Source organism: Buceros rhinoceros, unplaced genomic scaffold (genome assembly GCF_000710305.1).
Source record: "Buceros rhinoceros silvestris isolate BGI_N320 unplaced genomic scaffold, ASM71030v1 scaffold3787, whole genome shotgun sequence".
NCBI classification, from domain to species: Eukaryota; Metazoa; Chordata; class Aves; order Bucerotiformes; family Bucerotidae; genus Buceros; species Buceros rhinoceros.
Window position 1 is genome coordinate 3,824 of NW_010421410.1, and position 25,758 is coordinate 29,581.

The 25,758-nt window shown below is 41.1% G+C and overlaps 1 protein-coding gene across 1 annotated transcript in view; it reads right to left on the minus strand.

Moving 5' to 3' along the window:
* TMEM131 (transmembrane protein 131) overlaps window positions 1-25,758 on the minus strand; it is a 56,255-nt gene that overhangs the window by 203 nt on the left and 30,294 nt on the right. Inside the window, exons 24-39 of the mRNA XM_010139641.1 lie at window positions 24,729-24,880; window positions 23,925-24,067; window positions 22,648-22,834; window positions 21,307-21,492; window positions 17,739-17,897; window positions 16,562-17,157; window positions 12,436-12,611; window positions 10,992-11,119; window positions 9,474-9,598; window positions 9,171-9,329; window positions 8,256-8,433; window positions 7,788-7,909; window positions 7,593-7,689; window positions 5,120-5,217; window positions 3,593-3,756; window positions 5-185 (exon numbers count right to left, since the gene is read on the minus strand). Of these exons, the coding sequence (XP_010137943.1) occupies window positions 5-185; window positions 3,593-3,756; window positions 5,120-5,217; window positions 7,593-7,689; window positions 7,788-7,909; window positions 8,256-8,433; window positions 9,171-9,329; window positions 9,474-9,598; window positions 10,992-11,119; window positions 12,436-12,611; window positions 16,562-17,157; window positions 17,739-17,897; window positions 21,307-21,492; window positions 22,648-22,834; window positions 23,925-24,067; window positions 24,729-24,880 (2,851 nt within the window). The remainder of the gene's footprint in view (window positions 1-4; window positions 186-3,592; window positions 3,757-5,119; window positions 5,218-7,592; window positions 7,690-7,787; window positions 7,910-8,255; window positions 8,434-9,170; window positions 9,330-9,473; window positions 9,599-10,991; window positions 11,120-12,435; window positions 12,612-16,561; window positions 17,158-17,738; window positions 17,898-21,306; window positions 21,493-22,647; window positions 22,835-23,924; window positions 24,068-24,728; window positions 24,881-25,758) is intronic.

Genomic DNA, 25,758 nt, shown 5'->3' on the forward strand with positions numbered 1-25,758 from the left:
TTGGCAACGGTGGCAACAGCGGGTGGAGGAGGAGCAGCCGAGGAGTTTTCACTACCCATGAGATCAATGCTTGACAACGCATTTGTTGGAGTGGTGAAGGAAAGGCCATTGTTGAGATTACTTGACCAAATGGAACTGCTGAATGGAGTGGTGGACCACAGGCCACTTGGGTTGCCGAGGATCGACTGCAGTAAAGACAGAGCTGGGTAAGTAGCAGTTTGGTAGCCTTTACTTTCACCTTGTTTACAGCCCTCCTGAAAGAGAAGTACCTGGGAAGCAGCAAGCCTACTGTAAAACCTCTGCAACGTGAAGTTTCGAACTCCCTTTACTGGAGCTTGCAGAGGAACTGTCCTATTAACGGTCACCAAACACATCTGGGAACTGAATGGGCTGCGGAGTGCAATTACATTACAGGCTTTTAAGCTGTTTTCATTTGAGCTTATACATCCCCATACCATGACTAATTTAAACGCTACTACTATCCAAGCTTTAACACACAGTGGTCAAAAAGCTTAAGGTTAATTAATTAGATTGAGGTAGATAAACATGGTTCAAATCTTGAAAAAACCAGCAAAATCCAAGTTGTAATGGAAGGTAGCAGGAAAGTCTATTCCTTGACTCTTTTTTGGCTGTTTGCATACTTATCTCCTTGTATTCAGACATACCTGTTATAAATTGTACCCTGCGGATGAACCTACCTATGTTCAGCCCCACTGTACTTCCCCATATTCCCAGTATATACTTTTTCCTCATCCAAAATTTCTCCAGATAAAGGGAGAGGGGACTGGAGAACTGGCCGTTTGTCACGGAGTTCAAGTAAGTCTGTCCTGGTTCATGACATCTGGAAGTCTCTGACAAATTGTTATGGTGCAGATGCAGGCGTGCTGCAACATGTCACAAAAGCATTTGGGATGCAGGGGACAGGTACAGCAAGTCTAGAGAACACATGCAGAAACAAACAAGGCCCACGTTCTGTCAACTGTTTTATTGAAAGCCCAAACAGTAGCAAGCAATGAGCACAGGAATCTAACCCATAGTGTGGTGGAAAGTGATACCTGGAAGCAGCCAAAGATGGAGATGAGAAAGGTTAGCATAACTTTCATGCTAATATTAGCACAGAACCTGCTACGTGTAGGCTTAACACACTACATACCTCAGCACCAACAGATTTAATATACATATGCTGTAAATTCAATTTGCAAATATACGGTAAACTTGATACATCCAAAAGACAGCAGACTTGTTGAGTACATGCTGTAAGGTACAAATCTCTTTATGTTTGGATTTACTGGGTGCAGACAGGGCATCCCTTCCCAAGATCTCTGCCCTCAGATAATGCACACTAAAGGTTAACCACTAGCTGTGTACTCTGCATCTGAAGATTAAAATAAAAGTCCCTTTAGAAAAATAAACAAGGTAAACTCTGAAAATGTCTTCATTTCAGGTGTTTATTTGCTCCCCTGGAATGAAGAAGATATGCTCAGTCTAATCGTATCTGAAATTGGTTGGATACTAACACATTATGTCAAAGGGTCCTCGAAGAATTTGATGCCAAGGGTCGGACAGGAGTTTTGAGCATGCTCAGGGGTTAACAGGGCCAACATCATTAGGACTCTCCAATGTCACTGAGAAGCAGAGCCAAACTAGGGGCACAGCTTATTACTGTTACATAACTAAATGGTTATATTTAAGCTATACAAGCATTGGACTACTAAGCCTACAGCAGAAAACACTCATTTTGCTGCTGAGACAACAACCCTAACACACTTAAAGGCCGCTCTATTTCCTTCTGTGGGCAAGAGCCAGCGACTCTTTCTATGTGTCCCAAAAGCATTTGGGAGAGCCTGACAGAAAGGCAAGTGCTCATAAAGTAGAAGCAACCAGGAAAGGAGTGGTAGAGAAGAGTATCTTAGGTTGGACTGCTACTCCCTTTCAGGGCTGGTGGAGGGAGGCACAAAGAGGCCGACAGACAGAACTACGTGGCAGGGAAATGGAGGAGTGTGGTTAGAAAGAAACTTGGGAGGAAGTACCAGCAATGCAGCATGGCCTGAGAGGAGGCAGGACCCAGGAGTCAGATGCTATAAAGTACATAAGCGAAGTCATGCTTAAAATGGGAAAGGAGGAGTAAAGGAGGGTTATCAAAATCAACTCCCCAGAAACCTTCCTAGAAAAGCGGCTAACACAGAAGCGACCGTGTAAGGGCTTCTCTTTGCAGGAGTGGCTTTGGCTCTTGTTCCAGAAAGCAGAAAAGGACAGGGTCCTGGCCTTGTACCTGCTCTCTTAACTAGCACTTAGAGCAAAGAGATTCAGGGACAGCAATCACCAAGTTCTCCTGTTCTGGCTCACCGTAAGGACTGGCAAAAAAAATCATCACTGTCATTAAAGAGGCTTTGAATATTTCAGTCCGTTTGCTGCTCCTTGTTTATTAAGTGATCTTCTTGAATAAGCTCCTAAAATGCCTTTTTATTTTATCCCCCAAATCAAAATATTTAAAGGGAGAAACTGACAATTCTTCTGTACCATTTCTCTGGTTTCTGTCTTGATGCTTCCTGAAGCATGCTTACAGGTTTTTTTCAGAAGTACCAGGAAATAGGTTAGGAGCTAGAGAGATTGTTCTGGTTGTCCTCAATCCCTCCTCCTATCAAATGCTGAGAAGTCCAGCCTCCACGTGACCAAAAAGCAAGAATCTCTCCTTACACAGTCGTAACTGCATGACAAGGGCGGGAACAGCGGGTGTGTGTCTATAAGAAGCTGTGTGACCTTCTTTGGCTTCTGCCCGCCACCGTCCCCCACTCGATCTGAACTGCTACCAGGTGAAGTAAACACTGCCTCTTACTCAGTACAAAAACATTTTCAGAAGACAAGATGAAGAACGATTTCAGCTGGCACTGAAGACAGCTGTTGTGGTGTAAGTTTTATTCTGACAGATAGAGAGGCACGAAGATGAGAGAGCAGTGCTACAATCTGTGTAAGAGTTGCTTTCTCTTCTTTGGCTATGCTCACGATCTCCATCAAAAATAGTAGCCAATCTGAAGGCTTCACCTTATGCTTAGTCCTTTAGTGTTATTTCTAAACTGAAAAGAATACAATTGAGGTCCTTTAGGTAAGTTTTTTTGACCTTCTGTAGATTTACAAGCAGGTACAAGACTGCAAGACAAGATTCAAGAAGCAGAATTAAAGTCTCAGAGTTATTATATTGACTATTTTGCTACTGTCCATCAAGCTGGAAGTGACAGAGGCAGTGTCCAGCCATGGCATAGGAGACAGAACAGATCTTTCCACAATCCTGAAGCACGTGGGCATGGAACACGCTTTTCTAAGTGCTGCAAGATGCTCTCATGAGAAATATTTCTATGTGAAGCAATTTACATGGATTCATAATCCACAAGTGAGCATACTAATCCCTCTTTGTCCAACAGCCACGTCAACTTAACTAGGCAGAAGGGTGAATATGTGTACTTCTCTTTTCCTTTATTCTTCAGTTGATTTTTTTTTTTCACCCACATTTAAAAATCCTCTAAATAAAATTAGATGGCAGAACAGAACGGGTTGGTAACAGTAATAAAACACTGTATTTGGACCGAATACTTACTGCAGTTGTATGAGTTGGGGAACTTGAGCTTGTTGGCCAGGAGGGTACAGAATCTGTAGCTGAAGGATCCCAGATCGATGATGGAACATTATTGAATTCACTCCAGTTTCTCTGAACATCCTGCCCATAAGCAGGTCGAGCCAAACCAAGTTTGCTAAAAACCTCTAAAAATAAAATGAAACAAAACTGAGTACATTACTCTTCCTCTTTTTTTCAACAATCACAGCAGACTAATAGTCTTCACAGTTATTTCCCTATTTTTCTAGCCGGTCCTGCTGCGGTGCAAGAACTGAGATTAGAAAAGGTCACACAGTAATACAGATCTCATCCCACATGCCCTACATCTCAGAGTGGCTACAAAGTCAGAATCATGGTTATAGCGGAGTAAGTGACCAGGCTGAAGGAGCCTCTTCTAATTGCAGCACTCATTTGTCTTGCAGCACTCCCCTCCCGGGTGACCCCTGGTATGGGAGGTGGCACTGGCTGTGCCCCATCCCAGACCCCATCTCTGCTATGAGAAGGGGAGGGCAGCACCAGCGTTCATGGTTAGCCTGGTCTCCGCACATAGAACTGAACCCAGGCATCTTACTACCCTCCCTCAGAGTCGGTGGTGCCAAGAGCTGCTGATGAAGGTGAAAGCAGCTACTACTGATTGCAGATCCTCACCCTTTTTCAGTAGACATCCAATGTTTTCAGCGGACATCCAATCCATTTTGCAAATACTACATACGAAGTCTGTTTCGCTTAGCGTCTTTTGCAGAGACCTTAAAAAACACCATGCATGCCCAAACATGGCTGGCAAATCTAGGCAAGTGCAAAGAGCATTCACGCCCAGCAACAGAGCCTGCCTATGTCAAGGCCCATCCCAGTAGTCATTTATGGAAAGTTTACTTAAATATTTAAATACATACAGAATCACAGAACCATTTTGGTTTTAAGATCGTCAAGGCCACCGTTAACCCAGCATTGCGAGGTCACCACTAAGCCATGTCCACCAGCACCACATCTACATGTCTTTTAAATACCGCCAGGGATGGAGTCTCTACCACCTCGCTGGTACACACAGTGGCACGCATCAGTTCCTCGCGCAGCTATACAAACGGTAGGGGGGAAAATCAACACAAGGGATGGGCCATTGCTTAATTTATAGAGCAATGGTTTTACGCAGGCGCAAAGTGTTCAGGAAACCACAGGCCCAGTGGCACACTTTTAAGACCTACGGTAAAGCTTCAGGGGGAGGGATGGAGGCGACAAAGACTACGGAAAAAAAAAATGTCAAGAAATTTAACTGAAACTGAGAAACTTCAAAAACGAGTATTTCCAGCCCATCAAACACTCTTAAAAATTTCCACTAACTCTCTCTGGGCTAAGACAGAACACACCACCGGATTTTTAACACGCTTTCCTACGTGGTCATTCTTTCTGGAAGCAGGGATAGCAACACCGTACTTAGACCAGTGGAATGGAGACACACCAATTTTTTACCTGTATTTGAATATAGAAAAACATTTGAAAACGAAAACTCACCTCCAGTTAAGTTAAAAGAATGTCCAAATGCAGAGAATGAGTTGAGAGGTGTGAAGTCAGGACTGCTGGGATTGCTGATAGGACTCCACAAACCCAAACTAAAGATTAGAGAGTAAAGGGAAAGCAATACACAACTCATTAACACAGTACTAACAACAATGTTAACCTACTGATTATAGAAAAATGTGTATATGCAAGTGTGTGTGTATATATATAATAATAATGGTGACCAAGAGTTAGGAAATCAGCTTATTTTTGTTTTAACAAAACAAAGAGCAGTATTTCAGTGAAACACTTTTTTCCTGTGTATATACCCACATTGGAGCAACATGCTGCTGTAGACACAGAATCAGAATGCTTTGGGTTGGAAGAGCCCTTCAAAGGTCATCTAGTCCAGCCCACCCTGCAGTGAGCGGGGACGTCTTCAGCTAGATCAGGCTGCTCAGAGCTTGGTCCAACCTAACTTTGAATATTTCCAGGGATGGGGCATCTACCACCTCTCCGAGCAACCTGTGTCAGTGTTGCACCACCCTCATTGTAAAAAATTTCTTCCTTATGTCTAGTCTAAATCTTACCTCTTTTAGTTTAAAACCATCACCCCTTGTCCTGTCACAACAGGCCCTGCTAAGTCAGTGTTGCACCACCCTCATTGTAAAAAATTTCTTCCTTATGTCTAGTCTAAATCTTACCTCTTTTAGTTTAAAACCATCACCCCTTGTCCTGTCACAACAGGCCCTGCTAAAAAGATTGTTCCCATCTTCCTTACAAGCGCCCTTCAAGTACTGGAAGGCTGCAAGAAGTTCTCCCCAGAGCCTTCTCCAGGCTGAACAATCCCAACTCTCTCCTCGTAGCAGAGGTGCTCCACCCCCTGATCATTTTTACAGCCCTCCTCTGGACCTGCTCAGACAGGTTCAAGTCCTTCTTTTGCTGAGGACTCCAAAGCTGGACGCAGTACTCCAGGTGAGGTCTCACAGCACAGCAGAGTGCAGAATCACCTCCCTCAACCTGTTGGCCGTGCTCCTTTTGATGCAGCCCAGGATGCGATTGGCTTTCTGAGCTGCGAGCACACATTGTTGGCTCATGCCCATCCTTTCCTCCACCAGTACCCCCGAGTCCCTCTCCACGGGGCTGCTCCCAATCCCTTCATCCCCCAGCCTGCATGGATACCAACCCTGGTGCAGGACCTTGCACCTGGCCTTGCTGAACCTTGTACGGTTCACACAGGGCCACTTCTCCAGCTTGTCCAGGCCCCTCTGGATGGCATCCCTTCCCTCAAGCCTGTCAGCTGCACCACTCGGCTTGGTGTCATCTGCAAACTTGCGGAGGGTGCACTCGATCCTGCTGTCTATCTCACTGATGAAGATACATTAAACAGCACCGGTCCCCTGAGGAACGCCACTTGTCAACAATCTCCATCTGGTCATCAGGACATTGACCACCACCCTCTGGATGTGACAACCATCCAATCAATTCTTTATCCAGCGGACAGTCCACTCATCAAATCCATCTCTCTCCACTTCAGAGAAAAGTATGTTGTGTGGGACCGTGTCAAAAGCTTTATGGAAGTGCAGAGAGACGACATCCATAGCTCTTTCCCCTGTCCATAATGCACTTTAATCTCTAGGCTGAGCTCCAACAGAAACCTGGGTAGCTCTTTTGATTAGTTTTTCAGCAAATTTATAGGCTCCAAACCATAGCGCAGTTTTTTTGACAAGCAGATAAAATTTAGAGCCACTCAGAAGGGATACAAATGCTCACAATTCAGCTTGTGGGCAAGCTTCTTGAAACTGCAGATTAATTAACTGGAACCAGTGATAAAAACGCAAACCAAACCTAAACTCCACCCACAAACCCTGCTCAGAAAAGCAATTCCTTTGCGTATTGGAACTTGAATTCAGGTCTCTTTCCTATTCCAGAAAGCTTACCAGATGCTCACTGCTTTTTACAACCGAGACAGACATGCCCTGCCACAACATGTCAGATAATTCAGCGTGCCTTGGGGAACATGACTGAGCACAGCTGTATTCTGCTCCTACTCACGACGCAAAGCCTAGCAATAGCTCTCGTCTCAGTATCAGAACTGGCAGTGAAAGATGCTGCTGCACAGTAACATATTCTGCCTGTAAACTGTTTCTGGTGACCTTGGCACGCACTCCTCACTACTGAAAGAGCCAAGCTGATTTCTCATTGTTTGGATGCTCAGGGAACACAAGATTGTTGAGTTACTTGGAACAAGGAGGGGAAAGTCCCCACTGCATCCAGAACATCCTTCTCTCTACTTCTGACTCACTCATAAGCTCTAAATTTTTTTTTGTAAGATGAGAGATGCTGTGGCCAGACTTTAAAAAAAACAGTTAAAAAACCCAAAACCAAACAACAAAACCAGAATGAATTTTGTCACTACCTTCAATATGCCATTAACAGTTTCTTTTTCTAGGGGACCAGGTATTTGCCCACAGAATATAAAAATTACCTATCAGAGCCATCACTGTCAACAACTGGGTGAGAACTGCTGATATTGCTGGAGACATCTGTCTTGCTTGGAGAAACCTTTGGTAAACCACTCCCACCTGCAAGGAAACATATATAAAATGAGTAAAAAAAAAAACCCAAACCCAAAATAACAGAGTATTCAGAAATATTTAGAACTCCGAACTGGTTCTAGTACCTGGGCTCTTGTCGTAACCTGCAGCTACAGCAGCAAAAGTGGGGTTACCGTTCCTGCCTGGGAGAGAAGCTGCCTTTGCCAGCTTATGTTTGGTACCATTAGGCTGCTTGCTTTTCATTTCACTTAAGGGAGAAAAAAACAAAGAGAAAAAAAAGAAAAAGAGTAAGATTTTGGACTTCAGTAGTTTGATTAAAAAAGCATCAATTTAAGCCAGCATTCATGAAAATGTTAACAACAGCTCAACAGTTCACGTAACTGCACATTTTCCCAATCTGCTGAGTTGTAAGAAACCTCAGGAAAATATAAACAACACGGTAAGGTGCACAGTAATATCATATCTGCAAAAAAGCAGTTTCCATGGGAAGAGGAAATGGGTCTGAGAAAAGGGAGATGCACCATGTGGAGCACACGGCTTCCACAAGCGTTCTGCACTTGGGAAATCAGTAGGAGGTGCAGATTTGGACTCACTTGCTGCAGCTGCTGTTCACAATGCTGCTGTAAGTGCCTCCTCGCGGCCCAAAAGCAAATGGTGCGGGAGGAGGAGGAGGAGGAGATGGAGAGGCGGGTGTCGGCGAGGGCTGTCGCTGTTTCAGGAAGGCATCTGCGTTCAGGGTTTGCAGAGCGAGTTTATAAAGGTTGTCCGTAGCTGTAGAGAGAAACATATAACATCTCCCTGTAGCATTTACATTATGACAAAGGCTTCACAAACTTCCGCCAACCCTTCTGCTCAAACTGAGGAATTATGACAAAGGCTGTTCCCAGTGGTTGAACATGTAGCTCCTTCTCTGTGTTCACTCGTCTTTATTCAGCTTTACCACCTATTTTCAGAGAGATTGTTTTGCAATAAAAATGCCAAGATAAACTGGTTTGCACAGAAGAATGAACCTTTCTAAGTGAGCATTATGGAGAGGGATGGCTTTATGTTTGCTTGCAACCAAGAGGAAGGTGATTCAGTTCCCACACAAGGGACTCAGAACGCAACCAAAAAGCTTATGACAGTGCCCCACGCTAACCACTGCATTAAGGCCCTTTCAGTGTTCCCTCTCAAGCACAAATCATTTCACTAGTTTCAACTTTGGCTGTAGCAGACTCAACCAAGCAAAACCCCATCTGCTGTAGAAAATACATTTTGGTTTTGGACAGTAATTCTCATTTCCTCAATTTCCCCGGCAGCTTCTGAATCCTGTTCATCACTGAAGAACCGTGAATGGCCCATGCAGTTCATAACACCTCCCAAATCGTCCCAGGTGCTATGAGTCTTACAGCAGGAAACGGGAGCACATCTATGCAGCAAAAAAGACAGAAGATCTAGACACAGATCAAGCCTACCTAGGGACACTGACTGCAGAAGACTCATTCTGTCATCCTCTAGTGACTACTTACAGCTCCCAGCTTTGTGAAGAGGCACAGAGTCCCATTCCGGTGGTGGAGAATCCTTTTCCCCTTCCGAGCTGCTGGTGTTTCCTAGCTCCTGTCCAGAACCACTGGGGAGAAATTTTGCTAATACTGATGGTCTGCTCTCCGTTAACTTACTGTTTGGACCTATTGAAACAGAAGAAGAAAAGCACGTCTGTGGAAAGTACATTGAACAGCTTTCCTCGCACACCAGACTTAAGCACTCGAGAGGGGTTACGAACAACCGAATAAAGCTCCCGAGGTATTTATAAAAAAATAGCCTCACGCTACCTCTTGATTTGGGGAGGTTTCTTGATTTAGACCCATTCGTCAAAAGGTGCTGTGTAGAGATCTTGGATGGAAAGGTTTTGCGCTGCTTGTTTTCCAGCGGGGGAGTATAAGACAATTCCAAGGAACTAAATGAAAACAGAGATCCATTTATTTTTCAGCTCTCTGAAGTGCTGAAGAGGAAATTTATACATAAATATGTATACGTGCCATATAGTCTTAAGAAGGCTGGTCTCCTATGGCTTTCTTGTGCTCCTCTTCAAAGCTATTCATAAGCTGAGGTTTGTATTTCTCCTACACGCAACTCCACCCTTCCTAGCCCTGGTTCATTTTCTACCCACACTGCTCCACACATTTATTACGGCTCACTCAGCTTCCAGGAGAAGCTTTCATCCCGGAGCTCCAGGATTACAAAACCTGCTTGATGATACAGAGGTAACATGAGAAGGCAACTTGCCATTTTTCTACTCTGCCCTCGCACGCTCTTTTGTTAGTTCACGTGCTCCTGAGATGCTATTGCCCTAAGTGTACAGGATCATCTTTTAGTTGATGACAGGAAATTACTGAAATCCATCAGCAAATTAATTTATCTCTACACTGTTCTTTTTCTCTAGCTGTTTGATTACGTCTCTCAGACTTTCTAGGGAAGAATTATTTTACCCATCTCTTGCAGAATTCCAAACCAGGTCTCACTGTGGCCTTTGAATACTGTCACATGTAACAAACTTGTAATTTATGTGATAAAGTAAAGCTGATAATGGTAAGAATAAAGACGATAAGGAGGAGACTTTGCCAGGCAATGTTTTCAGAAATATTTTGAAGAAAATTAATTCATATTAACTACTAGTCTCAGTTAGTCTAGTATTAATTACAGCAAAAGGGAAAACACAGGCCAATACCATGCCTCGGTTTGGTAAATTTTACGTCTGTGACGCTTGGATATCGATCTGATTTCAGAATTCCATTTCAGAATGAACTACATATAGTAAGACTAAGGTTTTTCGTTTTTCCCCTTTCTATAATCTGCAATCAACAACCTGCCGGTAGGGGGAAGGGACTGGCAGCAGCAGCAGCAGCCTCCTTTAATAACATATCCAAGAATCTGATCTTACTCTATGATACAAAAAAGGAAATTGCATGGCTGTAATTTCACCAAGGGCAACTAAAGGCACTGATGTTAGTGCCAGCTTACTGTGCTGCCGCTAGAAGCTCCTGTAGAAACAGGAGCTCCTGTTTGGTGTACGTCACACCTGTTATGAAAAGATTAACATTCCTTGACCCAATTTTCTTCTCTGGATTTAGTTCTCAGTTGATTCACACACTGCGTTCCCACTAAATAATTTATTATTTACAAGCTTCAGATATTCCGATACCAGGAAGGAAGAGGAAGCTGCCGAAAGGTACCTGCTGCTGGCATTAGCCAGACTAGCAGCCACTACAGTCGAATGCACAGATTTTTATCAATCCATCCTCCCTTCAAGCATGATGCCTTCCTTACTAAAAAGCCTTCGTTACACTTACCTGGTTTTCACATCTACAGGGATTTCTTTCTTGATAGTTGTTAGCAGTTTTTTAGTTTTCTGTTTTACTTGGACTATTTCATTTTCAGGTTTTTCTGGTATCATTTTTCCCTTTTGTTTTTCAGGTTCCTATAAAAGACATTATAATAACATGTTAATAGTCATGAAAAATAAAGCCCCTCTTGCATCACAACACACATAGCATGAATGGGGCTGAGGAAGAAGATGCAATTTCAAAGGTATCTTTTTACTACTTAATGAATGTACCTACAAAACAAGGTTATTTTTCCCCCCTTTGGAGAAGCAGCAAATAAAATATCTAGCGAATGAATGTGCTTCCAGCAGATCAGATGTTTGCAAATACATATCTCCTCAGGCCACAGCCTCTGAGTCTACTTAAGAAGATGCCAGCTCTGTACCGAGACCTATACTGCACCTGTTTTACGCGGTCTAGGCTGCCTAAAACAGTCTCTTCAACAAAGGACAGGAGCAACTTCACCATTGATTTTTCTTTTTTAACCACACTTCTAAGACCTCCTGAATATGAGTACACTGTCAAATAGCCATCCTGAAAAAATCAAAGGTGATTTTCAAATGAAGACTTGCTACACCGTAACTGTTAAAATATATTAAATGGATTTCTTTTCTTTTTCCCTCCCAGCTAGAATCCCTATCTTTTCTGAAATTCAAATATAAGACATGTCAAAATTTAGGCTTGGTTTTCTTCTCTTTGCAATTACCTTTGCTTTGATTGGGCCCTAGCACATGCTTTAGGACAAAATATTTAAGACAACCTGACAATTACACAAACAGTTAGAGCTTTAGTTTATTACCTAGAGGAAGCCAAATGAGTAAAATAAAGGTAAGAGTGCTGTCAAAGGCAATTAAGTTAACTACCTGCTGGTGAGTTACTGCCAGTGAACTGAGCCTTGGTAACTGATGAAATGCATGGATTTGGCACACATTTATCGAGTAAAAGCAGTGTCCGTACTTTGACGTTTTATTCTGCAAACAGAATAGGCTAGGAGCGTGCAGAGAGAGAGCTACCACAATGCTGCTGACAGCTGGTGGCTTATATGGTCACTCAGGCGCTTTCAGTCCTGACACTACATGATTCAAGAACGTTCACCCTCATAGAGGAGCAAGTGAAGGCAAAGATTGGGAAAGTTGTTTTTTAATTAACATTCTTCCTTCGTTAGGTATTAATAGCATACGAAAGCTGGGGGTGGGGCAGGTGGAAAGAGATTGAATTCCTGCTCTTACAGGTGACCCACCAGCCACAACGGAGCCTCCTTTTATGAGCAGTGCCATCCCTCTTTGAGAAGTGGTTCTTTATCTAGGTTGGAGGTTTCAGTTGTGGTTGAAGAACTGTCATCATCTGCCAAGGAATCCTTCAGTTCATCCTCCTGCCACACAGGAGCCTCCTTTTATGAGCAGTGCCATACCTCTTTGAGAAGTGGTTCTGTATCTGGGTTGGAGGTTTCAGTTGTGGTTGAAGAACTGTCATCATCTGCCAAGGAATCCTTCAGTTCATCCTCCTGTTGCTTTCCTTTCCCTCTTCTATCCTTTTCTTCCCGCTTCTTCTGTGGCTTAGCCTTACGCTGAAGCGTTTTCCCTTTCCCTAAGGAGATAAGGATGCTTCAGATTCTCAGCAGCAGTACTCTGATGAGCTAGTTCATTTTAGAGGCTAACCCATGTGATAAAGCCTTTGAAGCCACTTCACATCAAATGTGAGCAACAGCATCAAACCTGATGAACCCTGATCTCCACCATCGCATTTGTGCTCCTGCACCCTATCTCCATTGCCTCTCTGCAGACAGCAGGCACCCGGCTACCTTTAATTCTCTGCTCTGTTCCTGGCATTCATTTTAAACAACTTAGCATCCAATTTGACAGTTTCACCATGTACAACTACATTTAAACATGAACTTCAGAAGTTGGTGCAAGCTTTATCATCTGAACAAACGAAGAACAGAAGTGATTAGCATGCTTGTCAGTTAAAAAAAATAGCAAGCAGCTTGCAGTAAGACTAAAGTGGATGAGAAAAATCATCAATAGGATTTGTCTAGCAAAGATGTAAAAAAACCAAACCCCCAAAAGCTAAAATCTCACCCCAAGTATCCTTCTTCCTCTTGACATACTTTGTTCTTTCAGAGTGTTCTATTCCAAGAGGTATGACCCAGCTGACTGTCAAACAGTTTGGCTTGACATAGTAAAGGGTTACTGTATCTCAAAGCAGGAAAAACATTGCGTAAAACACTCCAGGGGATGTTTAATCAATTTTCTTGAAGCAACCCACATATAAATAAATAATACTACTTGAACAATAGACTATGTTTTCCCTGCAATTTCTACAGGCTAACTGAAATGTAGCATGGGTTCAAAACATAGAGGTCTAAGGACCTTCTAAATCAAGTCTTGCAAAATAGGCAGGATTAGGCTCCTGGGGAGTAAAAACGTCATCAAAAAAAGCATCAGAGAAACTGTGCATGCGCGTGTGTGGAGTCATCATCATGTTACCACTGCCTCTTGTTATTCTCTTGCAGGATGAGAGCCTTCACAGTATTATTACGTCTTTCATTAGGTGTAATGCACATTTTAACTAATATCATCTTTCTTAGACACTGCCCTTCAGACTGAGGTGTTCTCATTTATAACCCGCACAGAGCCTGCACGCAGCTTCCAGGATGGACGTAACTATTCACTCAAGTAAAGACTCAATTAACCTGTGCCGAAAAAGTGGATTTGTCCCCTCTGGGATTTGTACTGGCTCAAGTCAGAACTGAGTCTGGAAGCACAATTATAGCTGTCATATTTCATTTGGCAGAATGTCCCTCCAGGAAGGTTTGTACCAAAACATAGATTTGCCTTTAGTATTTTGGCAAATACCAGATAGGTATCAAAGGCACAGCCTTCGAACTCTGGGGGTTTTTTCAGACAATATCAGCATTTTTAGTAAGAACAAGAAGAATATTGGAGATAAAATACAGTTTTTAGTGTGAATGCAAACAAAAGTGCAAATACAAGTACATCTTTGCATGGAAAATTCCTAAAGGTCAGCTTACAGCTTACTGGGGGGTATTCTGGCTTTGCTTCACAAGTCCTTACTCTAAGATTTGCTTCAAATCTAGTTTATATTCAGGATTCCTACACAGTTCAATGTTCATCATTAGAAAAATCTATTTAAAATATTACCACAAACATAAAAATACAACGACAAGCAGCTGTTTAACAAAAACCTGATGTAGCCTCTGCAGCAGACTGGCAAGACTCAAGCATTAGGAAGCTGAAATAGAAGATTATGAAGCCAGGAATCCCGCACAGGATATTACAGCAGCCAATTTTAGTCCAGAAGCTGCTGCTTCTGCCAGTGTTTGTGACTAGCTCTAGCTCTTTATCTAAAGACAAATACCAGTGTGTGTATGTAGATCCAGATAGATAACGGGACTTCCCCTATGGTTTTACTTTATTAAAAGAGGGCACATGGAAATGGGCAAGTTTTATTTGATGAGCTGAGCTTTTGTGATTCAAGCTACAGTTTACAGATCACGCTGGGGTTTTTTAATAAAGCTTGTCCAAAAAGAAGTCTACATGCATAAGCCTGACTTACTAATCTAAGATGATGAATAAGTGAAGAAAACTATCTGGACTCCAACATGTAACATTCATAATATATTTTGCAATACAGAGTATGTTTAAGTATTCAGCATACCACCATATCAAAGCACAAATGATGCAACGCCTTTGTAACAGGAGCAAAAATGTGAATTTATCTGATGAATTTGTAATTGGGAGAAAGTTACAAAATAGGAAAGTAATGCCAAAAAATGGAACCCATGCAAGTGATTAAAACCCAAGTATTTTATCATTGTTTAAACAGCTTTTGAAACGGACAGACAAATCAACAGAAGCACCCATCTCAAGAAAACGCATTTAAATATAGTTGAAAAAATTGTCGTCAAACGTCTACCAACACTTAGGAGCAGCTATTTGCTGAGACAAGGTCCCATTACACAGACTGCTAGAAACTGCTGTAGGTACAAAAAAGTTAGCAGAGGTACACCACATTATGGGGATCAGGAACATGCTTTTGAAACCAAACTCCATGGTGCCCACACACTGTGAGACAGCTGCATCGTACAGCAGTTCGAGAGCAACTTTTTAGGTTGAACAACAAATGGAAGATGGACTCCAGAAGCGCTTCCCATCCCTTTCAGTACATGGACTGGATCAATCCACCGTAAATTCACTCATGATGGCGTTGCATCCTCACTGCCAGCTATTTTGCTTTCCAGAGTGCCAGTACCGCACTATTTGCTAACACAGACGCTGACTGTGAAACCTACCTACAGTTATGTCATTTGCTGGAGCACCACTAGCCTTTATGAAATAATCACACGACAAACCAGTCATAATTCTCTTAAGATTAATGCCCCCATCATGTCCCCTTGTCTAAACTACAAATGAAACAGCCCTGAAATCAAGTAGCATATTTCGGCAGGAAGTCAAAGCCTCCCATCACTTCAGAATCTCCCCTTCAAAAGTCCAGATGCATCATCACATCCACTCTGAGCTAATTAAGAACCTTCTTTCTGATCTTTACTACTTAACAGAGCGAAGCTTTGGTCTTTGGTGGTGCATGATCATACAGATGCTCCGGGGTTTATATGCCTTCCCACCGTTCATTTTGTTACCGATATCTCTATTAAGCAATGCAGTGGCAGTACCATTTCTGTACCATGGTGTTGTTAGAAAAAAAAATTTAGAAATAAACACATTAAGATTAAACTTGAAACCACATAAAACTCTGGGACACAACTGAAATGGCTAATACAAAAAGCAGGATTGGAATTTCTACTCTAACAAAGAAGGAAAATAACTAACAATTTTTAAAGTCTGAATGTATATAATGTACACAATTCAAAATAATATTTTAAGCATTATTGCTTAATTGAAAAGATGCATAAACAATTCCAACTCAAATCTAAACTCAGGCAAAGATGAATGCAACTTATAAACACAGGGGCCATGTATTAATTTGCTGACCACCTGACATCAAGGATTTTCTAAAACTGCAAGTCTGGGCATGAAGAATTCCATTCCCAAACCATAGCACAGGGTCACCTCTCTCTCCCTCCCTTCCCCTCCTCCTTCTCTCCATATCTTAGTTCTCACAACACACTAGGACAACTTCCTTTTCCTTTCCTCAACACTCAGCCCCAAGCAGAAACGATGGAGGTGGGAGGGATGGACGCCAACCCACAGGCAAAGGAGTAGCAACCAAAAGCATCTTCTTCAGTAGGTCAGACATCTAAATATTCACACATGCTTTCACTAAAACATGCCAAAGATTTTGCAGGAAGAATCACAATGTGGCATTGCACAGAGAACTTCACTGCCATAAAATGAATAAAGGACGTGTTCAAGAGGCAGACACACAGAGCAGGGTAGGGAAAAGCTGAGAAGCTATCACTTTCCACGCTATGGAAACACGACCTTTACAGTTCACTAAACCTTGTTCTGCGGCTTACATAATGAATCATCCTGTTAAAAAAAGTAGAATTGTATTACCTTTGTTTTTTGCTAGTGGAGATAGAGGCTGTTCTGTAAACACATCTGGGGAAGGGGATTCTGGGTGGTCAAAGTCTTTTTCCATAGTTTCTATGAGCCCGGTGAGATCTGAGTCCTCTGAGCTGTGCCTTCTGCTGCTGGCACTTTCTCCATGAGGTGGGCTGAGAAGTGGTAGCTGTAGCAAAGCACTTTCAGTCTGTTGCTCTTGCTGCTGGGGTCCGGATGTTGGGGGCTGCTGGAGGGGCTGCTCTGCCAAAGCTGGTGCCTGCTGCTGTGTCGGCTGCTGGTTCTGCTTTGTCGTCTTGGCTCTTTTGCCTGTGACATGAGTCTGAGCTGTGGCACCTGAATCCAAGGCAATGGGACCCGGTCTGTTCACTGACTGCACAGAGGCTGCTTGTGCTGAAGTCCTATTAGGTGTGCTTGAGCTGGTTTTGGATTTGATGTTCTCAATATCAGGTGCATTTCTATTGCTGTGAAGGTGTGCTGTTGCATTGCATTGTTTATGATTCCCTGCACTGGATCGTGAAGACGAATTGCCTGTTCCACAGATCCCTCTGGATGAACTGTGATTAGAATCTGATCCGAGCGCATTCAAGCTAGAAGAACAACAAGTGTTTAAATATACTCTACAATGTTTCCATTCTTCCACGTGAAAAAATAATCACTATGTTCAAAACAATCTTTCAACCACACTGTTCTTGGCATATAACCAACAACAACGCTCGAAACCTGAGAAGTCAGTGGCCTTTACCTTTTCCTGTTCACTTGCTTGCTGTACGTATGAACAAAACCACAGTAAGATGACAGTCAATATATATGCTGGTGGCAAAGCTGAAAGGGGAAGACCTTTTTTAACTTAAGATGCCAAAGGTAGGAACTTCTGGCCTGCAATTTTTCTGCAGTCTATACCTTTCATTTTTGAGAACATTAACAAGAAACCTGACAGGGTTTGGGTTTGGTTGGGGTTTTTTCTTTCTTTTTTTCCAAAAGATGAATATTCACCACAATCACAAAAATCCATCTTTTTATCCAAGATAAGTTTTTATAATTAACTAGGAGGATCTTTATTCATTCACTTGTTCTAGAGAACAGTATTACTATCTTACTGGCCTTATAACTGAAGAGGAAAAAAAACCCCAACCAGCCAAATCCCACAAAACCCCAAACTTATACTTACTTTCCATCAGATGAAATTCCAACTATTCTCCTGAGATCAAGTGGCCTTCCCATATCAAAGGGAGGGTTTGAGGCCTCAAAGGACAAACGTCTCCTAAACGGCTCCCAAATTCCTTGAGCTTCTAGATAGGCTGTTCCAATTACCAAGAGAAAGAGAACACTGCAGAGAAGAGAAGCAGTCAACTAAGTATTTCTTAGTTTGGAGTATTTTAAAGTTAACAAATCTAGTCATGCAAGACAAAAAGGTTGTCTGTTGTACCAAAAAGCTGGAAATTGCATCCAAATCACAACACGATATACACATCGCTAACATTGAGAATGGAAGCTAGATGCAAGTCTGACACACAATCACCCAGAACATCAACCAAAAAAAAAAAAAAATTTAAATGGCATCCAAGTGGTCAGCAGCTCACAGAGCTCGTTGGTACAAATCTGTTTTAAAAGCAGAGACCCTCTGCAGAGAATTCACTTCTCAGAGAAGCGAAATTTAAGAGCATTATTTCAAGGAGTTTTACAACTAACTGCATCTGCTGCAGTGCCGTGTTCAGGAGTTCTCCACTTACATAACACGCTGCAGTGAACTATATTTTTGAATGAAGCAATAAAACCACTGCAGAGACCTTCATCGGACTGCTATTGATTTCATCTTCTAACAGGTGGGAGTTTCAGGGGGAGGAGACACAATGACGATGACTAAAGCTTGCCTTGCCTATTACCCTAGAAAGTTTATGCGAAAAGAACTTTGAATTAACAACTTCAGGTTCTGCTCTCCTCCCTCTCCTGGCTGTCAGTTCTTCTAAGCCAGATGTATGAAACCCAGCATCAATTCACACAAAAGGATAAGATACTTCTTGCTTAATTTTATCTAGAAGAATTTAGTCTAGGTATCATCTTTTAACTATCACCAAAAATAGAAGCAACTCTGGAGACCAAGTCAGCTGTTGATAGCTAGTTATCAGAGCTTTTTTCCCTGCCCCAGGGTTTAAAAAGATTTCTAGATGCATAATCAGATGGCGGAAGGTAGGAATGATAAATTTCATTGAAGATGTAAACAAGCAACAGAAGAGTTACAGAAATAGAGGAATTATTCAGACAAGCTTACACAAACTGTTACTCCGAAGAGTAACGCTTGCCTTAGGTGCCACGCCATCAAAAATGGAACTACCTTTGGGATGTATCATCTCTTTCACTTGTTAACTGTAACCCATGAGGCTATTTGAAAGTTTCATGAGATCAATAGCAACAGGAGCATCACATCCCTACTACCGTGGTGCTACAGAAACTTGGGACAGAGTGCACAGGGTTTTGGTTGATTGAGTGTCACTCTTCCCCCTCAATCCACTACACTCCCTTCACGGTACCAATGGGCTCTGCAAAGGCTGTACAGGAGAAGCTGCAGCAAAAGGTCACCTCAAAGGCTTCTCCTCCTCTGCCACTCCCTGGGTCAGGATTCTACTCCCTCTACTTACACCAAAGTTGGTGTAAGTAAACAAAGATAAACAAATTCCAGCTTTGAAATGAAAAACAGAACAAATCTTGTTTTGTGGTCTTTCTAACTGCACTTTCCAGTTTTGGGGTGGTGAGAGCAGTTGGTAGTTCATTTTTTTTATTAAAAAAATAAAATTAACTAGCTTAAGGTGTTCATGTCATTAAAAGTACAAAACAAATTAGTGTGAGGAGCACCACACAGTGGGGTGTAACATGGTCTAGACACCCAAGACTGGTCTTGGTACACCCCTCTTTTCCCTCATAGTTTTACCCTGAAGCACACACATGCCTAATCAGTAAGTTCTTCAGTTCTTCGCAAAAACAACTGCTCCTTTGTCGTGTTTGTACACATCCTATCAAAGCTGGACTTCAAAACTTTGAGCCACAAGTATGGTAACAATCTGAACAGACAGTGATTCAGGGAAGGCAACAATAACCACCGTATCAAATTAAAAACATGAACTAGACAAGCTCCTGGAGTTGTTAATTCCTAGAAATTAAGGATAGCTTTGCAACCATATGGAAGTATTGTTTCAGAGGCAACTAGCAAACCCCTGTGTGACCCCTGGCATCCTAAAAACCAGAGGCTGTCTGTGCACAGGATCCATGGAATATTATGAAATGGTTGCATTAGGACTCTTCTCTAATTTGCTGCCAAGAAGGACGTTTTGAATGTGTAGGAAAAAAGACAGTGAGGGCAAGGATTAGTGTTCTGTATTCTCTTGTAAAGACCCCTTAACAGATACAGTAGATATAAAATTATCAATGCAAACGGCACTTATCAGCTGACAAGCATTATGCTCTTCATCAGTAAACTTAGGCTTATAAAATTCTAGCAAACATACAGAAGAAAACCACTTAAGTACTTACACAGCACTTTTCTAAGTAATGCAATATTAGTGAGGAAACAAAATTTCGTAAGTAACAAAGTTTCCTGTTACTTATGAAAATGCAGATTCCTAAGTAACACTGCATGACTTCAGAAAGTGCTAGAGAGTCAAAAAGAAAGTGAAGCAGGCTGTAACTTCATCATATCTTATTTCTTTCATCAATCCCTGGAAGGAACGACAGCCTAACAGAACATTTATGTAAATATAGTACAGCAAAATGGAAAAGCTGGTATCTTAATAGGAAAAAAAATGCAGGGCTATTACGTGTCTGTGATACCGCTTTGGATGCGCAGCACACAGAAATACCACTTTTCCATCACAGGCATCTACAGCAGCAATCCACCTCATGCTAAGATAGAAGCTGAACACTAATGAACAAGGAAAACAGCATTTGTTGTTACCAATAAGTAACAACTTACACTGGTATGTTGCTCTGCTGGGGTTTTCTCTGGATAAAGGAAGTGGGAGAAAATGTCTCACATCTGAGTGGGGACACATTGTTTATAACCTCAGGTTTCAAATAAATACAGATAGGAAGAGGTTCGACTAGGAAAATGCAGCGGAGTTTTCAACTCTTGTTTCAACCAATCATAACTAATACGTGTCTGTTTGCTGAGGAAGAAGTGCATTAATATGCTACTACGTAACCGTCGAGTGTGCAGTGTTGCAAACAATGCCCTTCAGGTTCTCAGAAATCCCATTATTAGTATCACCAGTTGTCTGTCACATAGAAGTGGCAGCAAAGTTAAATTCCTCCAAGGCATGTGCTAAGCTCATTACAGTCACTGCCTCCTATCTCTCTAAAGCACAAGACTCCAGAAGGATGCTTCAGTTTCTACGGGAATTCACGGTTAGCAGTGCTTTAATACCTGATTTGATTCAAGATTGGCTTAATTATTTATCAAAAATCTACACATTACCAGGCTCAGCAGGAGCATGTATCTCATTTTAAGGAAACAGGCCCAAGCAAGAAGTGCATTATTTTGTCCTCAGTTCGAGCAGGAAGTCAGCAACCCTCAGCCTTAAACTGTTCACACTCAATCCAGTAGCATTTATTAATTTGTTTTCCTTTTCACCCTATTTTATTTTACACCAGTTACAGCACGTACTGAATACATACATACTTCTCTGTAAGCTGCAGTCAAGCAGTGGTAGTTCGTGCACGTATAAGAACTAAGGTATACACAGTACCTCATTATTCCTGAGATGATTATGTACAGCGCCAGTTCCCAGTTAGGCCTGGGTAGTGCTTCTGCACACGTTGCTAACATGTGATACGGAAGGGAAGCATTCAAGATAAATATGAATTCAGAGCCTCCTGTGGTGATGAATTTTAATTCTCGTATGACTCTGGAAGCAGTGAAATCAGGTGTAAACCTGAAAACAAAGTAAAGCACATTAGGACTTTTCATATGAACAGCACAGAAGTTTGAGATAGTTTATGTTATTAATAAATTACAAAAAACCCCAAACTCCACCAATTACTGCCAGGACTGGCACACCAATCAAACATTTATAACAAGTAGCCCTCGTAGCACAACTAATGATCATCCATGCAATTAGCCTAAAAATAAACTTACGAGTATGTCCCAAAAACCTCAAGATGCTTTTGACCAAGTTCATAAACATGATACTTATGATACTTAAACACATGCTTAACACATCTGACACTAGATTACCCCTGATACACCACAGGAAGATATAACTGAAATTGAGCTTTGACCAAATCTGTTACGAGAGAGCAATGAAGGTAGCAAAAAAAATTACTAGCAGCTGTAAGCAAGCAATGGAACCAGCCATTATGGGAGCTACTAAGTTTTTTAACACTTCACCTTCAAGTCACAACTGTGCATCTTTTCTAAAACATCACCACTATGTTCCTGTCTCATCACAAAGTAAGGTTGTTGCAGAAATACCAGTGAAGTTTCACTGCCTGCAATATCTCTTACACCCTCTTACAGAACAGAATCATCTTCTGAACTTTTTAGATACCATTTTCTGAGTAGTAAACTTACATCCAAGCAGTGTTAACAGATCAGCGTTCGGTGCAGAGATTTTACAATAAAAAATGGACCAAATTAAACAATCGTTATCATTCAGGCAAGAGTTAGAATGATAATGAACGCTGTGCATTATGATAGGGGCTGTTTTCTACATACTGCAATGCACCAAACACAGATCTAAATCTAGATCTCATGCGCATTCACAACCTGAATGAAGAAAATGTATAAACCCCTCATATTCCAGCTCAGTAAGTTATATTTGCTGGATAGTAATAAAAGCAATACTATAGTTAGTCATGAAAACTTGAAATTATTTAAAAATCAAATAGTGTCTTCCAGAAGAAAAATTTCGTGATTTAAGTTGTATTAACCCCCCCCCAAAGGATTAAAAAAACCCAGAACACTCAAAGCTTAAGCAAAAAACCTCGTAATTTAACCAACAGTTTTTCCTCCAAAACAGCATTAGGCATACAGAATTCTTTGGATTTCTAATGTGGGACTCCATTTAGATGAAAGAAAAAACACTTACAATATGACAATGTCTTTAGAGGCATTGGCACTTAGTGCAAACTCATGACAGTTAACTATTTTAAATCCATATCCTTCACATGTATAGCCACTGATTTCCATAGTTTTCACATTAATCTGCAGCTGCCCTGTATTTTCCACCTTAAACGTTCTTCTCAGCGTGAAATTCGGTTCTTTATATTTCATTTCTAGAAGCAAACAGCAGAAAGTTGTTAGCGTTACACTAAACAGATAACCCTTCACTATATCTGTGTTCTGTAGCAGAAGAGAGTTCTGTCAGTGTTACAGCAGGAAAGGGGACTAGCAAGGCCCGTGGAAATCTTCATGTAACCTGCAGATACAGATCTCTGAAGGTGTGTCCTGGTAGAGCACTTGTACAATTCCAGAGCACTCTAATTCATCAGGAAAAAACCCCAAGCCTCTGATAGCACTGCTGCCTCACAAAAACTTGTTTAGACTTGAAAGTTCTTTAATGTACTGCTTAGTGTTGTGGTATTCTGTGAAAAGTCCCAGCATGAGGAGAACTAAAGCTTATTTTTTTGTGTCTCAAAAATAAAATACATGGCTGAGCAACACATACCTTATTAGTAAAATAAACCCCTAAACCACAACATGTAAGAGGTAATGACTAAGCTTTACTTAAGTCTTCTTACTCATCCCTCAAAAAAAAGCAGAATCATCTCAGATAATAATTAACACGGCACCTTACAAATATGTCTGGTACAAAGCAGATTTTAACACTTGATACAACTAAACCTCTTTTACCAGTTCCTGTGGTAATACAGGTACTTTTAGTTCTCCTCTCAGAAGCAAGGCTGGGGACACAGAGCAGAAAACCTCTTGACTCTAGAGAAGCATCTGGCTGGGATTTAATTTTCATTATGGAACCTACTCTACCTTTTTCCCTGTTGTCTATATGCATACAGATTCTGAAGGTAGCAGGGTGGGGGGATATACAGAAAGTTTAATCTGTGATCCAGTTTGGTTGAAATGTAGGAATTAGAGATTATCCTAGCAAACATACTAGCATCTTCACCTCCTCTATCTTGAATTTTAGTGGAAGAATGGCTTTTGTTTCATCTTTCCTAATTTTCTTCCCTAATACGTAAAATTAAAAAAGTAAAATATTTCATTCTCTGCCTAAATAACAAAGTAATTTCAATGTATTTAAAGGAATATGGCACTTGAACAGGGGAAAAATACTTCCACGCATTTCAAGTTGTACATGTGAAATATAATTTCTTTTCTGTTCAGCACAGTAGCTCACAAAGTACTCACTTTCTGAACAGTCTTTTAATAATGCTTCTGTGATTTTAAAGCGTAAAGAACTTCCTGGACCAGGAGGTTTGCCTGCAACCTTCAAGCTCTCAGTTGTTCCTTGTCCTTGTACCATTATGGCATCTACTACAGTCAAATTATTTCTGTGTACAAAGAAAAAGGGGAAACGTTCATAAAAGGATTATGCAGTCTACTGCTCCTGCAAGCTTCTCTAAAGCCTATGAAGTTATACCCCAAATCTGGAGAACAGAAATATACAGAGTTCCACAGATAATTCACCACAATGTGGAAGTAAATAGTGGAGGTCTCAAACACAAGTGTTTGCCAGACAAAAGTCCAAGAAATCACAATGTAGCACGCAAATAAAAAACCCAGTGAGGTACTAGTTAAAGGTTATATTTCATCATCGTATTAAGGTATCACACCGGACGCAAAAGTGAAGTAGTTATTCAACAGAGCTCTTTACTACAAAGATTGAACTTGCATTGCAGTTTGATTATTGCAAATGGCATTGATAACTAGTATTCCTGCTTTCAAGATAGTGCGGGATGTATTAAGAATTCAGGTATCCTATGTGTAACAGAGGATTATATATTTATATCAGAAAGTATGTACTGAATACAGTTTAACTACTGCAAAACATATCACGATTACATATAAATTAAATCATCCTGCAGATACATAAGATTAAACATTCCTGTAAAAGTGCTAATTTCTTACTGGTAGCTGATCACAAGTATGATCCTATATATGAATAAAAAACATCAGAAAAACTCACACCCACTTTGAAAATATCTATCGTACCTGATAACAATTAATGATGAAACAGTTCTATTAAGAACTGGAGAGAACTTTACTTTGACAGACTTTCTCTCACCAGGTTTTAATATTAGGCTTAAAACTGAATGACGAGCCAGGCCCTTTGCAAGTCCTGCAGTGCTCTGTAGTGGCTGGGCCTTAGAGAGAGCGGGGAAAACAAAGTAACACATTTAAAAAATAGCAAATGTTTACATATATGCTTTAGTAATTTTATTATTTTAGCTAGAAAATTGGTCTTGCCATAAAGAAGTGTACTATCAGTGATATATACTGGGATTTTTAACCAGAAAGTCTGATACAAGAATTTCCCTCCTTATTAGTAAACCATCTGTGTTAAGAAGCAGAACACAGCGAGACTGAACTGAGCTGAACTATACATGCGTGGATTCATAAAGCTCTAGCAGAAGAAAGAGTTCAGAAGTTTTCTAAATGTGTATTTTAAACACCAAATTAGCATTCAGACATTATGTAACTTTTTCTACCCTCACAGTCTTTCCATTGTTAAAACATTTTTTCCTAAGTAAAAGAAAAAAGGTGGGGAAAGCAAACTTAAAATAGAAGAACCATTGAAAAAAAAGTTAAGTTTGTCTTTAGATACCGTGCAAGCATCAGCTGCAAATGGAGGGGAAAAGGCGTATATATTGGGTAAGAAAAGAAAGTGTTCAGGATGCGGCATGCGCTATATGAGCACACTTAAAGAAGTCCACAAAACTCAAATAATTTAAAATAAAGCAATAAGAAACTCTAGATTTTGCTAATTTTGGAACTACCAACCACTACACCAAAGAAAATAATCTTGTATGAGTAACAAAATGAATAAATGTAGTTTGCCTGTAACTTCCTATTATACCATAAGCATACAGGAAAAGCGACATTTTAACTGTTGCATCTGAAGAAATACTTTTCCTAATTCCCTGAAAATGTCCAACAGTCGCATCACATTTTGTCACACATACTCATACCTAAAGTTGAAGACGTGTACAACTGAATTCCCATTAAAACAGTAAAACAGAAA